Source organism: Trachypithecus francoisi, unplaced genomic scaffold, assembly GCF_009764315.1.
Source record: "Trachypithecus francoisi isolate TF-2019V2 unplaced genomic scaffold, Tfra_2.0 Lachesis_group14, whole genome shotgun sequence".
NCBI lineage: Eukaryota > Metazoa > Chordata > Mammalia > Primates > Cercopithecidae > Trachypithecus > Trachypithecus francoisi.
This window is the reverse complement of record NW_022681459.1, coordinates 23,486,059-23,506,187: the sequence shown is the minus strand read 5'-3', so window position 1 is coordinate 23,506,187 and position 20,129 is coordinate 23,486,059. Positions and strand designations below refer to the sequence as shown.

At 41.2% G+C, this 20,129-nt stretch overlaps 1 protein-coding gene across 1 annotated transcript in view; it reads right to left on the bottom strand.

Annotated features, from left to right (window-relative positions):
- The window catches only part of MORC3 (MORC family CW-type zinc finger 3), a 58,664-nt gene that overhangs the window by 10,740 nt on the left and 27,795 nt on the right, over nt 1–20,129 (bottom strand). The window contains exons 9-14 of the mRNA XM_033232427.1: nt 18,483–18,580; nt 10,839–10,943; nt 7,202–7,324; nt 7,021–7,095; nt 5,096–5,141; nt 3,023–3,189 (exon numbers count right to left, since the gene is read on the bottom strand). Coding sequence (XP_033088318.1) covers nt 3,023–3,189; nt 5,096–5,141; nt 7,021–7,095; nt 7,202–7,324; nt 10,839–10,943; nt 18,483–18,580 — 614 coding nt within the window. The remainder of the gene's footprint in view (nt 1–3,022; nt 3,190–5,095; nt 5,142–7,020; nt 7,096–7,201; nt 7,325–10,838; nt 10,944–18,482; nt 18,581–20,129) is intronic.

The window sequence follows — 20,129 nt, the reverse complement described above, 5'->3', positions numbered from 1 at the left end:
ATTTAGGGCTTCTCTCCTGGAGCACAGTGAGGAGGGGGGGTGGATTTCTCACCATTCAGTATCCAAACTTTCCCTTACTTATTCTGTTTTAAAACAATGGCTCATCTACATCTTCAGCAGTAAAAAATGCTCCATAAAGTAAATCCCCTATCTTCTGACAGAGGCAGAAAAAGAGCACTCGCCAGACTTTGCAGGTTGGGAAGTAGTCTCGACTTTAAATTTCCAACCAAGCCTCTGGTTCTCGCGCCTATCTATCTTCCACCTTCAGCAGTCCCTAGTGCTTCCAAGTTAGGAGACTTTCTAGAGACCTGTGGAGTAAACTGGTTTCTACCATCCTCCAGTAGCCTTAGGTTTCAGCTTCCGTTGGTTTGCTATATCAATTACTTTTTGCTTACTCTGCCCTGTTTAATTTGGAGTTACTCTATTATTTTTCTTACCAAGCTAATTCCTATTTGTATTTCCTAAAACTTAGTTTAGATACACCCTTTCAACAAACTTTGGTTTCTAAATTTGAGAATAAATATGGCTTCAAAAACTGTTTAATAGGCCGGGCGAAGTGGCTCACGCCTGTAATCCCAGCACTTTGGGAGGCCGAGGCGGGCAGACTGCCTGAGCTCAGGAGTTTGAGACCAGCCTGGGCAATATGGTGAAACCCCATCTCTACTAAAATACAAAAAATTAGCAGGGCGTGGAGGTGTACATTTGTAGTCCCAGCTACTCGGGAGACTGAGGTAGGGGAATTGCTTGAACCCAAGAGGCAGAGGTTGCAGTAAACTGAGATTATGCCACTGCACTCCAGGCTGGGTGACAGAGCAAGACTCTGCTTCAAAAAAAAAAAATTGTTTAATCAAAAATTTCCCTCTTTACTCTTGTCTTCCATTTTGATGACAGCCAACTTTTAAAAAATTTTCTTTGCAGCCATAAAAAAGAATGAAATAATGTCCTTTGCCACAACATGGATGCAGCTGGAGGCCTTTATCCTAAGCGAATTAATGCAGGAACAGAAAACCAAATACTGCATGTTCTCACTTGCAAGTGGGTGCTAAGTGCTAGGTACACATGGACATAAAGATGGGAGCCACAGACACTGGGAACTACTAGAGTTGGGAGAGAGGAAGGGAAGTGGGCAGGGCTGAAAAACTACACATTGGGTACTATGCTCAATAGCGGGGCGATGGTATCATTCATACCCCAAACCTCAGGATCACGCTATACACCCATGTAACAAACCTGCATGTGCCCTGAATCCAAAAGTTCAAATCATTAAAAATACTTTTAATCTCTTATCTGTAAACTATAAAACCATCCTTACAAAGAAAAGCCAAAAATATTAAGGAGACCTGTAAAATATGAGTTCTTAATAAGTAGCAATCCAGCTCCAAAATGAGTGTCCAATACACAGGCTATAAAGAGCAAACTGGCCAGGCGCTGTGGCTCACGCCTGTAATCCTAGCACTTTAGGAGGCCAAGGCGGGCGGATCACCTGAGGTCAGGAGTTCGAGACTAGCCTGGCTAACATGGTGAGACCCCATCTCTACTAAAAACACAAAAAATCAGCCGGACATGATGGCGTGTGCCTGTAATGCCAGCTACTCAGGAGGCTGAGGCAGGAGAATCGCTTGAACCAGGAGTCAGAGGTTGCAGTGAGTTGAGATGGCACCACTGCACTCCAGCTTGGGCAACAAAAGCAAAACTCTGACTCAAAAAAATAAATAGCCAACTATTCTAGAATATGCCCTTTTTGATTTATATATGCATAAAGGCAGTTAGTTATTTATAATCTTCCTTGGGGTCAAAAACTCCTTTGAGAATTTGATAAAAGCTACAAAACATCTCAAAAAAATCTGGTCCCATTATCTTTGAGAAGCTTGTTTCAATGTTCCTCTTTGAATAACAAACATCAGTATAGTCAGTCTGATCCACTAGTTTGTAGACATCACGTTCATTCTTCTTCACTTTTCTTCATTCTATTAACTTGGAAGAGGCCATCTACAAGACTTCTGTTTTCAGAACTTCAGGAACCAACCTAAGTACCACCTCATCACAAAGCCTTCGCTGATCAATCCAGTCAAGATGGCTGACTATTCAATTCATGTATCACTTTCTTTTTGTCCTTTCCTTCTCCTTCCACTCCTCCAATAAATTAAGTGCCTACAGCATACCACAGGTGTTGCAAAGGATTTCCGGGTCACTATAGTGTCATACTGTTAATTGCTTCACTTTTTTTCTTTTTTTTCTTGAGATGGAGTCTCGCTCTGTCACCCAGGCTGGAGTGCACTGGCGCGATCTCGGCTCACTACAACCTCCTCCTCCCAGGTTCAAGCGATTCTCCTGCCTCAGCCTCTCAAGTAACTGGAATTACAGGCATGTACCACCACGCCCATCTAATTTTTGTATTTTTAGCAGAGACAGGGTTTCACCATGTTGGCCAGGCTGGTCTCGAACTCCTGACCTCAAATGATCCACCTGCCTCGGCCTCCCAAAGTGCTGAGATTACAGGCGTGAACCACTGCACCTGGCCTGCTTCACTTTTTTTTTTTAAGTCCTGATCATCTTAAAAGCAGGAATTGTCATACTATATAGAAGTTCAAAGAGGTGACAATGTGATCAAACTCTACAATCAATACAATTAATGCTTTTTTTTTTTTTTTTTGAGGTGGAGTTTCCGTCTTGTTGCCCAGGCTGGAGTGCAGCCTCAGCCTCTGGAGTAGCTGGGATTACAGGAGCCCGCCATCATGCCTGGTTAATTTTTTTGTATTTTTAGTAGAGACAGGGTTTCACCATGTTGGCCAGGCTGGTCAATTAATACTTTTTAACTCATTTAACAGGTGGCAGAAGTAGGGTTTAGCTTCAGTTTAGACAATAAAAGCAAGACAATTTGTCCTTAAGATTTTCACATTCATGGAACCTACAATTCACAATGTAACCTACAATGATCCTGAATTGCATCACTGTCATAGAAGTGTCAAGTAAAGGTTCTGTTTAATATTCCCCATATGGAAAACCAATCTTAGCCACTGACCTGTTGCTCTCAGGTTCAGACTGGGGTGAAACTTGATGATTATTTAGAAGTCTTGTCGCATAAGAATTTGTTCCTTCTGAAAGATGTCTTCTTGGAACACTTTCCTTAGGAGAAGAAAAGCTTGGAGTTGAAAGAGCAGTTGGCCGAAACAACAGTTCAGCATTAATCTGTTGGAGGAAAAAATCATAATCTCAAAGGAACTATTTCTAGTGTGACATGCCCAAAACACAAGACATAATCTTCCTTTTCCCCCTTATCCCAGAAGACAGAAAAACAATTCTAAACATGTAAATTCCTTGTGCTATATAACAGGACTCAACAAGTCAACCCATGAACTAAATCCAGCCTGCAAGTAGGCTAAGAATGGCTTTGTATTTTTAAAAGATGTGAAGAAACAAAGCAACAAAACAAAGAAGATGCAACAGAGACTTTATGTAGCCCACAAAGCCAAAAAGATTTACCATGTGGTGACCTCTTTGCTGCTGGACTTATCAAGACCCAAACTTCTCAAGCAAGAAGCACAACCGCCTACTTGTATTCAGATGGCCCGATTTACAATGGCATCAACTTTATGATGGTGCAAAAGCAATACCCATTCAGCAGAAACTGTACTTTGAGTACTCAAGCAATTATTTTGGTTTTGTTTTTCACTTTCAGTATTCAATAAAGTTCATGAGATACTCAACACTTTATGATAAAACAGACTGTCAGATGACTGTCCAATGTAGGCTAATATAAGAGTTCTGAGCACAATTAAGGTAGGCTGGGTGAAGCTATGATATTCAATAGGTTAAGTGTATTAAATGCATTTTTGATAACAATATTTTCTGTGTTTTTGGGGTGTGTTTTTTGTTTTTTTGAGGCAGAGTCTCAGTCTGTTCCCCAGGATGGAGTGCAGTGGTGCAATCTTGGCTCACTGAAACCTCCACCTCCCGGGTTTAAGCAAGTCTTATGCTTCAGCCTCCTGAGCAGCTGGGATTACAAGCGCCTGCCACCATGCTCAGTTATTTTTTATATTTTTAGTAGAGACAGGGTATTGCCATACTGCCCAGGCTGGTCTCTAACTTCTGGCCTCAAGTGATCCACCCACCTCGCCCTCCAGAAGTGCTGGGATCACAGGCATGAGCCACCACGGCTGGCCAAAAACATTTTCAACTTATAAGAAGCCTACTAGGATATAACTCTATGGTAAGCCCAGGAGCATCTATACTCAACCAAAGCTCTTTAACACAGTAAGTATTAAGACAGAAGAGAGAAGCCAGGCACAGCAGTCGACACTGGGAAAAACACTATGGTTTTTGTCCAGGTTAGGACTAGAAGATGGCTTCCTGGGTGTTCCTGAGACGTTTTCCTTAACTGCTTATCTAACAGTACAATTTTTAAACGTTTCCCTTTCCTCAGAAGATACCCAACTAAACAATAAAACTAACGGTTTGAATGATGTTGGATTAGGAAGAGTTGGAAAGGTGGGCAAGGAGAAGTACAAGAGAAGAGAAGAAAATGAACTAAATAAACCAAATCCCTTTGATATGTATTAAACTTTAACATTCACTACTGATTAAACTAAGCATCACATAACGTAAGACACAGCTATAAAATGGAAAGTTTGGACAAGTGTGGTGGCTCACACCTGTAATCCCAGCACTTTGGGAGGCTGAGATGGAAGGATTACCTGAGGCCACGAGTTCAAGACCAGCCTGGTCAACATAGTGAGACTCCATCTCCATTTTATGTATTTTATTTTTTGAGATGGAGTCTCGCTATGTGGCCCAGGCTAGAGTGCAATGGCACCAATCTCTCTCACTGCAACCTCCGCCTCCCAGGTTCAAGCAATTCTTCTGTGTCAGCCTCCCAAGTAGCTAGAACTACAGGCATGTGCCACCACATCCAGCTAATTTTTGTATTTTTAGTAGAGACAGGGTTTCACCATGTTGGCCAGGCTGGTCTTGAATCCTGACCTCAGGTGATCCACCCGCCTCAGCCTCCCAAAATGCTGGGATTACAGGTGTCAGCCACGACACCCAGTCCCAATCACTATTTTAAAAAAAGAAAAAAAAATGAAGGCTTAATTACCCGAGGGATCATTTCCGGTTGTCTGATCCTGAATTTTTCCTTGTTGCTTTAAAATAAAGATGAAAAACATGTTGTTATTTCTTAATCCCATTTCCCAACGATATACCTGCCATTTATGCAGTTACTAAGGTACTCTAAACTCTGCTTCTATTTCAATATAATCAGCAGTAAGCCCTTTGGGAAATATTTTCTACCTTTTATCTCGGTAGCACCCTAATTTCAGCCTGAATTTTTCCATCGTCACGGGTATAAACTGCAGCTCTTTGGTGTTTTTTCCTCCACTAAGACCAGATAACTCAGTCCAGAATCACAGACTTTTGAACTAGAACATCACATAGGTTATTTATTTATTTTTTTTTTGAGAGGGAGTCTTGCCCAGGCTGTAGTGCAGGGGTGCAATCTCAGCTCACTGCAACCTCTGCCTCCCAGGTTCAAGCGATTCTCCTGCCTCAGCCTCCCAAGTAGCTGGGATTACAGGCACCCACCACCACACTCAGCTACTTTTTGTATTTTTAGTAGAGACAGGGTTTCACCATGTTGGCCAGGCTGGTGTCGAACTACTGATCCACCCACCTCGGCCTCCCAAAGTGCTGGGATTACAGACGTGAGCCACCACGCCCGGCTTTTTTTTTTTTTTTTTTAAGACAGAGTCTCGCTCTGTCGCCCAGGCTGGAGTGCAGTGGTATGCTCAGCTCACTGCAACCTCTGCCTCCTGAGTTCAAGCAATTCTCCTGCCTCAGCCTCCTGAGTAGCTGGGATTACAGCACATGCCACCACACCAACTAATTTTTGTATTTTTAGTAGAGACAGGTGTCGCCATGTTGGCCAGACTGGTCTCAAACTCCTGACCTCAAGTGATCCACCCACCTCAGTCTCCCAAAGTGCTGGGATTACAGGTCTGAGCCACTGCACCAGGCCCACATGGGTTTCTATACTTCTAATACTATTGCTGGATGTCATTAAAGAATAGTACACTACAAATCAAAGCCATCTGAAAGGCTTAGTAACTTGGCCTTCTGTGTGTGGTAGATTAGCCTGAAGTCTCCACTGGCTGACTATCCTTCTTCAGCATCTGTCCCGCCTCCATTTTCTTTCTTTCTTTCTTTTTTTTTTTTTTAAGATGGAGTCTCACTCTTGTTGCCCAAACTGGAGTGCAGTGGCGCGATCTTGGCTCACTGCAACCTCTGTCCCCCGGGTTCAAACGATTCTCCTCCCTCAGACTCCCAAGTAGCTAGGATTACAGGCACCCGCCACCACACTTGGCTAATTTTTTGTATTTTTGGTAGAGACGGGTTTCACCATGTTGGCCAGGCTGGTCTCGAACTCCTGACCTCAGGTGATCTACCCACCTCAACCTCCCAAAGTACCACATTCATTTTCCATTATTCCCATTCACATACTGTAGCTAAACTGAGCAAATGTTTGTTCCCTGTACATTCTCATCGTTCCCATCCTTCAAGGCCTATTACAAAAATGATCTCCTTCGTGAAGTTTCCTGATCTATTTCTGCTCTCCCACCCACCAGACAGAACCACTCTCCCTATGAGCTTCCTTACAGGACTGGACCAGAGCTTCTATGGCACTTACCAACACCTGATAAAATTCACGTCTCACCTCTTCTGTTAAACCTTCTCTATAAGCTTGAATGGGGCAGTATTCACTAATGATTCCTGTGTACAGCTCAAAACAGCAGACTGCTCTTACACAAAACATCTGGCACATATGGCAGCAATAAGCATGAAAGAAACAGCAGGTATCCAGAGCATAAGTTTTTGTTTTTAAAGCCCTTAATATTACGCACTCCACATTATAAACTTTTTCAGTTACACGAGCTTTACCTTGGAGAAGCATCAACTAATGTTGCCAAGGCATCAATGTTCATGATCTGGGCATTATTACCCACCATACATCACTACAACACTCACGTCTTTTTGTAGGTTTTTTCATAAGTGGGATGTACCAAATCCTCATCTTCAGGTTCTTCTGGAACCTCACAATTTCTATTCAGAAAAATCACATAGGAATAACATGTCACCAGCGCCTATTTATATACTGTGAACAATACTTTCCATCTTCCCAAAAAGGGTACTACCAACTCTATGGTACCTGAACTGTGGGTCAGGGTTATTGGAGCAATACCATTTTTCAGGAAGTTGATCCATGCCATCAGGTAATTTCCGCCACTTTAAACAGGCATCACACTGAACCCATGTCTGATCAGGACGCTTCCTGTCCCAAAACAAGAACAAAATATTAACACAGAAATATGGACTTTAAATACTGCATCAGATGTTCCATGTCATTTCTACCACAAGATGCCGTTATTGAATTCCTTTCCTAAAAATTATGACATTAACTCTTTCAAAATTACGCTGGGTGCAATGGCTCATTCCTATAATCCCAGGAGTTAGAGACCAGCCTGGACAACATGGTAAAACTCTGTCTCTACAAAAAAACACAAAAATTAACTGGGCGTGGTAATGTGCACCTACTACTCAAGAGGCTGAGGTTGGAGGATTGCTTGAGCCCAGGAGGCAGAGTTTGCAATCACACTACTGTGCTCCAGCCTAGGCTACAGGGTGATCAAAAAAAAAAAAGCAAGGCACGGTGGCTCACGCCTGTAATTTGTAATTTGGGAGGCCAAAGCAGGAGGGTTGCTTGGGCCCAAGAGTTTGGGACCAGCCTGGGCAACACAGTGAGACCCTGTCTCTACAAGATTTTTTTTAGAAATAAATTTTAGAAACAACTATTATGAGTCAGGTGTGGTGGCATACACCTTAGTCTCAGATACTCAGGAGGCTGAGGTAGGAGGACTGCTTGAGCACAGGAGTATGAGGCCAGCCTGGGCAACAGACTAAGACCCTATCTCTCAAAAAATACAACACAACCATTTTGGTTACCTTCAAAAGATTAAAAGTCACAAGCCAACTTGAACAATGTGACTTAAATGTCTTAATGGCATTACATTTTTTTCATAATAACTTAATACTCCAAATGCCTTGCCCCGAACTTTATGTTGTTTAGTGTCTACAATGTCTGTATACCTTATACTGTATTTATTAGCATAATAAATCACTGAAGTCTAGAAAACAGAATTCTGTTGTTATAATTTAAGTAACTTTTTTTTTTTTTTTGAGACGGAGTCTCGCTCTGTCGCCCAGGCTGGAGTGCAGTGGCCGGATCTCAGCTCACTGCAAACTCCGCCTCCTGGGTTTACACCATTCTCCTGCCTCAGCCTCCCGAGTAGCTGGGACTACAGGCGCCCGCCACCTCGCCCAGCTAGTTTTTTGTATTTTTTTTAGTAGAGACGGGGTTTCACCGTGTTCACCAGGATGGTCTCGATCTCCTGACCCCGTGATCTGCCTGTCTCGGCCTCCCAAAGTGCTGCGATTACAGGCTTGAGCCACCATCAAGTAACTTTCAATCAGACACTTTTGACCTCTATATTTCTAAATAACTAAAATTTGTATACTTCTAGTTTACAAAATGCTTTCACATTTTTCTCATTTAAAAGTCACAGCTGGGCGCGGTGGCTCACGTCTGTAATCCCAGCACCTTGGGAGGCCAAGGCGGGTGGATCACAAGGTCAGGAGATCGAGACCATCCTGGCTAACACGGTGACACTCCGTCTCTCCTAAAAATACAAAAAATTAGCCAGGCGTGGTGGGGGGTGCCTGTAGTCCCAGCTACTCGGAGAGGCTGAGGCATGAGAATGGCATGAACCCAGGAGGTGGAGCTTGCAGTGAGCTGAGATCGCGCCGCTGCACTCCAGCCCGGGCGACAAGAGAGAGATTCCGTCTCAAAAAAAAAAAAAAAATTAAAATAATTCCTGTAAAGAACTTGTATATATTCTTCTTCTTCTTCTTTGCTTCTACTTTATTATTTTTTTTTTTTTTTGAGAGAGGTCTTACCACATTGCCCAGGCTGGTCTCCAATTCCTGGGTTCAAGCAATCCTTCTGCCTTAAGATTACAGGCATGACCCACTGTATCCAGCCTATGTAGACTTATTTTACATATGAAAACTTCACCTTAATGTCAATAGCTTTTTAAATCTAGTTTTATTTCATTTTATTTATTTATTTTTTTAGAGACAGTTTCACTCTTTTCGCCCAGGCTGGAGTGCAATGGTGCAATCTCGGCTCATTGCAAGCTCTGCCTCCCAGGTTCAAGCTATTCTCCTGCCTCAGTCTCCCAAGTAGCTGGGACTACAGGTGTGCACCACCATGCCCGGCTAATTTTTGTATTTTTAGTAGAGGCGGGGTTTCACCATGTTGGTCAGGATGGTCTCAAACTCCAGACCTCAAGTGATCCGCCCACCTCAGCCTCCCAAAGTGCTGGGATTACAGGTGTGAGCCACCGCACCTGGCCTGCTTTTTAAAATCTAGCTTTGAAAAAAGTATTTAGATATTTATAAAAAACTTCAAAACAGGCTGAGTGCAGTGGCTCACACCTGTAATCCCAGCACTTTGGGAGGCCAAGGCAGGCAGATCACCTGAGGTCAGGTGTTCTAGACCAGCCTGGACAACATGGTGAAACCCCATCTCTACTAAAAATACAAAAATTAGCCGGGCATGGTGTTGCACGCCTGTAGTCCTAGCTCCTCAGGAAGCTGAAGCAGAATTGCTTGAACCCAGGAGGTGCAGGTTGCAGTGAGCTGAGATTACACCATTGCACTTCAGCCTGGGTGACAGAGTGAGGCTCCATCTCAAAAAACAAAAAACAAAAAAACAAAAAAAAATCCAACCAACCAACCAACCGCAAAACTTCAAAACAATCCACAGATTTATAAAGCGTAACTTTATACTTTATAAACTCCTTGTCTCAGGAGATTACCACTGTTAATTTTTAAAATACTGGCAGAAATTTTCTATGCTTATAAAGTATGTATGTGTGTATTGACACATTAAAAAAATACAAGCTGGGCATGGCGGCTCATGCCTATAATCCCGGCACTTTGGGTGCGAGGCACCTGAACCCAGGACATTGAGACCAGCCTGGGCAACATAGTGAGACCCCATCTGTATAAAACTTTTTTAAATATAAAAAAATTGAAAAGTACAATGGGAAGCCTATAAACTGAGCTGCATCTTTTCTTGTTTTTCATTATATATCTTGGTTATCTTTGTAATAATGTATAAATTATGAGTAATATATACAATGTATAAATTATGTATATAATGTATAAAGAATACACAAATAAAGAACACATAGATATTGTTCATTCATTTATAGGACTATTATCACATGATGTGTTACTAAGTGCCTGTCAGGCATATTATTTAATTCACATAATTCAAGGAGGCAAATGCTCTTAATGTTCCCATTTTATACACAAGAAAATGAATGCTTACAAGAGGCCAAGTAATATGTTGAATGTCACATGGCTACTTAAGTGGAATGAGAATATGAACTCAAGATGGGTTTCAGTCTCATCATCCTAATGATACACTATACCAGTGTTTTTCAAACTATTATATAATCCATTCATAGCATCTTAAAATGTAGTAACATTAACATGCATCACATATGGGTAAACATTGTTTTATGAATCCTTTGTGTACATGTATATATGTTTACATTCTATTCACTGATTTTGCAGTGTGCTAATTCATGTTGCAGAATTTATTCCTTACTATGAGTTACAGTCCTAAGTTTGTGAAACATTGTACAATTCCTCTACTCTCTAATACCACATCTTGATATCTAAGTGAGTTGATTGATATTTTTTAAAAATGTACTTACTGTATATCTTCAACTGGCAAATTTAGAGGATATTCTGTATTTTTCTTCACTTTCATTTCATTCCAGTAATCATTCAGCTTTTCTCCTAGTGCTGTTATTGTAAGTCTTAAAAAGTAAATCATAAAATCAATTTAAGAAAAATATTCTTTTCAAACATAAATCATAAATAATCTAGTAATGAGTAAAAAAACTCCAAAACATATAGTTAATAAAGAACATTCAAGGTACAGGTGACCCTTGAATAACACAGGTTTGAACTGCACTTATATAAAATTTTCTTTCAATAAATTAGAAAATTTTTTAGAAAGTTATAACAATTTGAAAAAAACTTGCACGAACTGCATTGCCCAGAAATATACAAAACTTAAGAATAAGTTAGATATGTCATGAATGCATAAAACATGCAAATTTTTGCACTTCAGCCTGGGTGACAGAGTGAGGCTCCATCTCAAAAAACAAAAAACAAAAAAACAAAAAAAAAATCCAACCAACCAACCAACCCCAAAACTTCAAAACAATCCACAGATTCATAAAGCATAACTTTATACTTTATAAACTCCTTGTCTCAGAAGATTACCACTGTTAATTTTTAAAATACTGGCAGAAATTTTAATAAAATAAAATTATTTTAATAAAAATAATAAAAATACTGGTAGAAATTTATAATTTACTACCATAAAATATACACAAAGCTATTTAAAAAGTTAAAATTTATCAAGACTTAAGCATATACACACTGTAGGTGGTTTCATTTGCAGTCAGAAGTGTAAACAAAGATGCAGTCTTAAAATTATAACTGCGTAAGATTAATTACAGTACATACAATACTATTATAATTTCATAGCCACCTCCTGTTGCTATTTTGGTGAGCTCAAGTGTTTTATTTGCTTCAAGTGCCTTATGACATGCTTATCTCCATGTAAGCATCTCCAAGAAATTTTGTATTACAGTAAAAATCATTTAGTGAATCCTGTAAACCTTGAATAACACCACAGGACCCACACAAACTGCCACTAGTGATGCTAGTTGTCTTCCCAAGAAGCAAAGTCATAATACAAGAAAAAGTCTAAATTGCTTGATATGTAGGTTGAGCCTCCTGAATAGCTGGGGCTACAGGCACTCGCCACCTCACCTAATTTTTTATTTTTTTATTTTTTTGTAGAGACAGGGTCTTACTTTTTTGCCCAGGCTGCTCTCGAATTCCTGGCCTCAAGCTATTCTTTTGTCTCAGCCTCCCAAAGTGCTGGGATTACAGAGATGAGCCACCATGCCCAGCCTGTTTGAACAGGTGTTTAATGCAGACAAAAGTACTCTATTCTGGGAAAAAATGCCACAAAGAACACTTATCAGCAAAAAAGAGGAGCATAAACCAGGATTTAAGTCCAAGAAGGGACAGGCTAACCCTACTGCTTTGTGCAAATGTAGTCAGGTTTATGATCAGGACTGCCGTTATCTTTAAAGATGCTAACCCTCAAGCCTTAAAGAGAAAAGACAAACACCAGCTGCCAGTCTTTTGGTTGCACAAACAGAAGGCCTAAATGAGAAACCCTTTTTCTGACTGCTTCCATTGACGCTTTGTTCCTGAAGTCAGGAATTAACTTGCCAGTAAAGGACTGCCTTTTACAGTTCTTTTGATATTGGACAAGGTACCCTGGCCACCCATAACCCCATGAGTTCAACACCAAAGGCATCCAAGTGGTCTACTTGTCCCGAAACACGTCTCTAATTCTGCCTCTAGATCATAAGAGGGGGTAAGGGGGGGTCATAAGACCTTTAAGGCTCACTACACACAGCAAGTCTATGGAAAAGGTTGTTAACGCTGTGAAAGACAACTCCGACAGAGAAAACATCATGACAGTCTAGAGTAACGACACCACTGAAGATGCTATTATTAGTACAGAAAAAGCTGTGAAAGAAATCAAGCTCAAAACAAATTCCTGCTGTCCACATGTTGTGCACGACTTCACAGCATTTACAAGAGAGCCAACTGAGGAAATCATTAGAAAGATTGTGGATATACAGGAAAAAAAAGGTAGAAGGCAAAAAGTTTCAAGATATGGATATTGCAGGAATTCAAGAGCGAACAGGCACCACACCTGAGGAAATCAACTGAAGCCGACTTGATGGAGATGAGTGTTTCTGAACCAGTGTTAGACAGTGAGGAAGAAGACAGAAGAAGCAGTGCCCAGACAACAAATTGACATTAGACAATCCAGCAGTTGGGTTCCAATTATTCAAGACTGCTTTTGACTTCTTTTACAACATGGACACTTCTATGATACAGGCACTGAAACTGAAGCAGACAGTGGAAGGATTGGTACTGTACAGAGATAATTTTAGGAAAATAAAAATGCACTGGACATTGTGGCTCACGCCTGTAATCCCAGCACTTTGGGAGGCAGGCAGATCTCAAGGTCAGGAGTTCAAGACCAGCCTGGCCAATATGGGGAAACCCCATCTCTACTAAAAATACAAAAATTAGCTGGGTGTGGTGGCGCGTGCCTGTAGTCCTAGCTACTCAGGAGGCTGAGGCAGAAGAACTGCTTGAACCCGGGAGGTGGAGGTTGCAGCAAGCCGAGATCTGGACAACAGAACGAGGCTCCGTCTCAAAAAAAAAAAAAAAGAAAAAAGAAAACTGTTAAAAAATCAGACAGAAATTACAATGTATAAAAATTAAACTGAGTCTGCCTGCCTCGCCTTCCACCTCTTCCCATGCCATGGCAAAACCAATCCCCCTTCTTCCTCAGCCTACTCAACATGAAGACTACGAGGATGAAGACATATGAACCACTTCCACATAATGAAGAGTCAATATATTTTCTCTTCCTTATGATTTTGTTTTTGGTTTTCTTCTTTTTTTTTCTTTGGAGACAGCGTCTCGCTCTATCACCCAGTCTAGGGCGCAATGGGGTGATTTAGGCTCACTGCCGCCTCCACCTTCCAGGTTCAAGCGATTCTCCCAAGCAGCTGGGATTACAGGTGCCCACCCCCATGCCTGGATAATTTTTGTATTTTCAGTAGAGATGGGACCGGGAGTGGTGGCTCACACCTGTAATCCCAGCACTTTGGCAGGCCAAGGTGACCGGATCACCTAAGGTCATGAGTTAGAGACCACCCTGGCCAACATGGCAAAACTCTATCTTTACTTAAAAAAAAAAAAAAAAAAAAAATTTAGCCGGGCTTGGTGGCAAGCGCCTGTAACCTCAGCTACTTGGGAGGCTGAGATAGGGAGAACTACTTGAACCCGGGAGGCGGAGGTTGCACTGAGCCGAGATTGTGCCACTGCACTCCAGACTGGATGATAGAGTGAGACTCCATCTCAGAAAAAAATAAATAAAATAGTAGAGATGGGGTTTCACCATGTTAGCCAGTCTGGTCTCGAACTCCAGATCTCAAGTGATCTACCCACCTCAGCCTCCCAAAGTGCTGGGATTGTGGTTCCCTGGTGGTCTAGTGGCTAGGATTCGGTGCTTTCCAAAGTGCTAGGATTACAGGTGTGAGCCACCACACCGGCCTCAGCCACAGCACCTGGTCATGGTATGGTTTTCTTTTTTTTTTTTTTTTTTTTGAGGCGGAGTCTCGCTCTGTCGCCCAGACTGGAGTGCAGTGGCCGGATCTCAGCTCACTGCAAGCTCCGCCTCCCGGGTTTACGCCATTCTCCTGCCTCAGCCTCCCGAGTAGCTGGGACTACAGGCGCCCGCCGCCTCGCCCAGCTAGTTTTTGTATTTTTAGTAGAGACGGGGTTTCACCGTGTTAGCCAGGATGGTCTCGATCTCCTGACCTCGTGATCCGCCCGTCTCAGCCTCCCAAAGTGCTGGGATTACAGGCTTGAGCCACCGCACCCGGCTCATGGTTTTCTTAATAACATTTTTTTCATTAGCTTATTTTAAGAATACAGTATATATTTAACATATGAAATACATGTTAATAGATCGTTTTCCTTTTTTTTTTTTAGAGACAAGGTCTTGCTCTGTCACCCTGGCTGGAAAGCAATGGCACTATCACAGCTCACATGATCATTCTGCCTCGAGCATCCTGAGTAGCTGGGATTATAGATGGGTGCCACCATCCCCAGCTCATCGTTTTCCTTTTTTTTTTTTTAGAGACAAGGTCTTGCTCTGTCACCCTGGCTGGAAAGCAGTGGCACTATCACAGCTCACATGATCATTCTGCCTCGAGCATCCTGAGTAGCTGGGACTATAGATGGGTACCACCATCCCCAGCTCAATCAACTATTTTTGCTATCAGTAAAGCTTCCATTCAACAGCAGGTTCTTACGGTTCTGGGGAGTTATGTGTAGATCTTTGACTGAGGAGTAGTCAGTCCCCCTAACCACTGTGCTGTTCAAGGGTCAATGGTACTTAACGTTGTCAACTATGGGTACAAGTTGAACATCCCAAATCCAGAAATCCAAATTGCTCCAAATCTGAAACTTTTTGAGTACCAACCTGATACTCAAAGGAAATACTCATCAAAGCACCCTGGATTTCATATTTTCAAATCTGTGATGCTCAACCAGTAGTTGTAATGCAAACATTACAAAATACAAAAAATCCAAACCAAAACACTTCCGGTCCCAAAGATTTCAGACAAGGATACTCGACCTGTAACAGAGCTTTATGTCTTCAACACCCCCTCTTTTTTTCCGGCCTTATTACATTAGTTATTTCCTCAAGAGCATTAGTGAATAGCTGATATCCTTAACTCTTTCCCACCCTTCCAGGGAAAGCTATCAATTGTTCCCCATTAGTAATGTTGCTTGCTGTGTGTGTGTAAATACTCTGTTGTTATGCCCTTTGATTCACAGTTTTTGTAAGTGTTCCTTTTAAAAATAATCACAAGTGCTTTTTCTCTATGTAGATGACCATAAGAGCTTTCTCTTATTTAACATCAGTATGATGACTATACTCATTTCTTACATTAAAACCACCCATGTTGTCTTAGAACACAGCCCACCTGGTTTTAATGGTATTATTCTTTTAGTGTGTACTGGATGGTATTTACCAATATTTTAATTAAGACTTTTAATTCTATGATAAGAGATTGACGTAAATTTCCTTTCCTGTACTCTTGAGATTATCAAGGTTATGTGGCTTCATAAAACCTTTGATTATTGTGAACAGTGCTGCAATAAACATGAGTGCAGGTATCTCTTCGAATATACTGATTTCCTTTCTTTTGGATATTTATCCAGCCATGTGATTGCTCAATCATATGGTAATTCTATTATTAGTTTTCTTGAGGAACCTCCATCCTATTCTCCAAAGCAACTATACTAATTTACTTTCCCACTAACAGTGTACGAGGGTTCCCCTTTCTCTACATCCTTGTCAGCATCAATTAACGAATATGAATAAAGAAACTATGGTACATATACACAATGGAATATTATTCAACCACAAAAATGCTTCATTTGTAATGACATGGATGTAAATGGATATACCTGAAGGACATTCCGTTAAGTGAAGTAAGTCAGGTATAGAAAGCCAAATATCTCATGTTCTCATTCATATATGAGAACTAAAAAATACTGACCTCAGAACATAGAGAGTAGAATGAGGGTTACCAGAGGCTGGGACAGGTAGTGAGGAGAGGGAAATAAAGAAGGGTTGGCTAATGAGTATAAAAATACAGTTAATTAAAAGGAATAAGATCCAGTGTTTGGTAGCACAATAGGACAACTGGGCCAGGTGTGGTGGCTCACACCTGTAATCCCAGCATTTTGGGAGGCCAAGGCAGGAGGATCATGAGGTCAAGAAATCAAGACCATTCTGATCAACATGGTAAACCCGGTCTCTACTAAAAATACAGGAAATTAGCTGGGCATGGTGGTGCGTGCCTGTAGTCTCAGCTACTCGGGAGGCTGAGGAAGGAGAATCACTTGAATCCAAGAGGCGGAGGTTGCAATGAGCTGAGAGGCCACTGCACTCCAGCCTGGTGACAGAGTGAGACTCAGTCTCAAAAAAAAAAAAAAAAAAAAAGAGGACAACTGTAGTTAACAATAACATCTTATATATATATTACAAAGTAACTAGAAGAGTAAAATTGGAATGTTCCTAACACAAAACATGGCAACTGCTTGAAGTGATGGATATCCCAGTAACTCTGACTTGATCATTACATGTTGTAAGCTTGTACCAAAATATCACATGTATTCCATACAAATGAACTATTATGTACTGTTTTAAATAGTTTTTTTTTTTTTAAATAAAAAGACTGATGTCACTTCTTCCTTAAATGTTTGAATTTAATATGTGGAACGTTTTCTAAAAACTGATTCAATTTCAAAGGAATGTGTCCACGTCATCTAAAATGGAGAAAATGTATTTGTGCTATCTGCTTAATGTTTCATGTCTGGAGGCTCTGTAGTAATTTCTTCTTTTTCATTTCTAATATTGATGATTTGTATCTTCTACTCTTTCTTTTTCCTTAATCAGTCTTGCCAAATGCTTATAGACTTTATTAGTCCTACCAAAGAACAACTTTTTGGATTTTTTTTTTTTTAGGCAGGGTGTCTTCTGTCACCCAGGTGGGAATGCAGTGACACAATTACAGCTCACTGCAGCCTCAATCTCCCAAGCTCAAGTGATCCTCCCACCTCATTTTTTTATTTTCTGTAGAGATAAGCTCTCACTATGTTGCCCAGGCTGGTCTCAAACTCCTCAGCTCAAGCGATCCTCCTGCACTGGCCTACTAAAGTGTTGGGATTACAGATGTGAGTCACTGTACCTGCCTTTCTTTTCCTAAGATGGGATCTCACTCTGTCATCTGGGTTGGAGTACAGTGGCGCCATCTCGGCTCACTGCACACTTCACCTCCCCAGGCTCAAACGATCCTCCCACCTCAGCCTCCTGAGTAGCTGGGACCATAGGCACATGCCACCACACCTGGCTAATTTTTTGGTAGAGACAGGGTTTTGCCATGTTGCTCATGCTGGTCTCAAACTTCTGAGCTCAAGCAATTTACCCACCTTTGGACCCCCTTAGTGCTAGGATTATAGGCATGAGCCACCACACACCCGGCTGACTTTTTTGATTGAGTCAGTTACCAATTTATTATCTCTAGGCTCCAAATCTAGCCCAAGTTCTGGTACTCTGTTACTATTTTGCTAGGGCTCAGTGACCTCCCAGAGGAGCTTCAGCTGTGCCCACTAAGCCATGCTCTGCCCACCAGCAGTCTTCTGCTAGCTCCAACAACATAAGGCACCCTCTACAGACCAGCTCCAGCCTATCCACACACCCTATGTCAACCAGAGACCATGTCAATAGGCCAGCATTGGCCAGGCCCTCTATTTACCTATTTAAATTATTGACTTCTTTTTAAAGTTTATTTTCAAAACACTTGCATAACTTCTCTTAAGCTAAATGTTTTGTCACCTTGTGGATTTTTAATTTTAATTACAAAATTATAATTACATAATCAAACTTTAAGAAAATGGGTAGGTAAGGGAGTTACATAGAAAACTAATATAGCCATCTTCCATTCTAGGAATTGTAACCTACACCATCACAAGTAGTATATGCATATTCAAACCTTTCTTTACTATAAGGTATTTCTGAGATTCGCAGAAAATAGAGTAGTTCCTGCTTTCTTGGTAATCCATTTCCTAGGAACCTCAGTCAATAATTTAAATAGGTAACATACCTGTACTCATTAGTATAGTCGAAATCTTGTTTATTATGAGTTGGCTTAAGGAAATTACACTCTATAATTCCAACCACTCCAACACCCATGTTGTTTGCCTGAAAAAATAAAATGAAATCAGCATTTTAAGCATAAGACATGATGTTCAAAGTAATTACCCTTAAAGAATTATAGTTTGAGTATTTTCCTGTATTTTATCTTGCATGATTCTCATCACATTTATGTATTTTTATGTTTATTTCTATTTTTATTTTTTGAGACAGAGTCTCATTGGGCCACCCAGGCTGGAGTGCAGTGGCATGATCTTGGGTCACTAAAAAAGCCAAGCGGCCTCCCAAGCTCGGGTGACTCGCGTTGCCTTAGCCTCCTGAGCAGCTGGAAGCAAGGCACGCACCACCAAACCCAGGTAATTCTTCTATTTTTTGTAGAGACAGGGTTTCACCATGGCTAGTCTCAAACTCCTGACCTCAAGGAATCCACCAGCCTCGGCCTCCCAAAGTGCTGGCATTACAGGAATGAGCCACCGTGCCCAGCCAATTCTCATCAAATTTAGACTGAAAAAAACACTGGTAGGTGATTTATTTTCCTGGGAGTTAATTTCTAAATACACTAGAGCCTTCCACAAAAACCCTTTGACTGTTGACAAGTATCCATTTAGACAAGTATTATCATCCCCAATTTTATACAAGAGAAAAAGGACTAACTGCCGGGCGTGATGGTTCACGCCTGTAATCCCAGCACTTCGGGAGGCCGAGGTGGGTGGATCACCTGAGGTCAGGAGTTCGAGAACAACCTGGCCAACATGGTGAAATCCCATCTCTACTAAAAATACAAAAAATTAGCCAGGCGTGGTGGTGCGCACCTGTAATCCCAGCTACTCAAGAGGCTGAGGCAGGAGAATTGCTTCAACCCGGGAGGTGGAAGTTGCAGTGAGCCGAGATCGTGCCACTGCACTCCAGCCTGGGCAACAAGAGCAAAACTCCATCTCTCAAAAAGCAAAAAAAGAAAAGAGAACTACTTTTACTAGGGTACAATTTCTTAGAGAACAGAAACCACAAATAATTCATCTTGATCTTGCAGTGACTAGCTAAGACTCTGAAAGGCAATATTCCATAAGTTTGTGAGATAAAAGTTCAAAGTTAGGTATCCAGTTGCTAATGATGAAATAAAAACCTAGGTTGGTTAAATTAGTTATTTTTTAAAATCTGCTAGCTAAAATGTTGAACTCAAAGTATACGAGTCATCTTCTGATTATCTACATGTGACTAACCAGTATATTTTGTTCATGAGTGTCGCTATACTTCTTAGCCTATGAAGAAAAAAGTAAAATAATGTGTAACTCACGAAATGAACATTTTTATAAACACAACTATAAGCCAAACCATACAACTAATCCTAATTCTGCTCTATTAAAAACCATCAGGTTCACCATTTCAGACTATTCGTAAACTACAGCAATAACAAGATCCTTCTATCTGTGGTGCTTATCCATCTTCCTTCCAGCCTTATCCTGTCTCTCTCATTCCTCTGTTCTCCCCTTAAAATATGGTCCAGCCACAGCAAATTACTCCCTTTATGATGTCATACTCTCAGATGCCTCTTTCTCTGCCTTTGCACATGCTGTCTCTCCCTGGAAAGCCCTTCCAG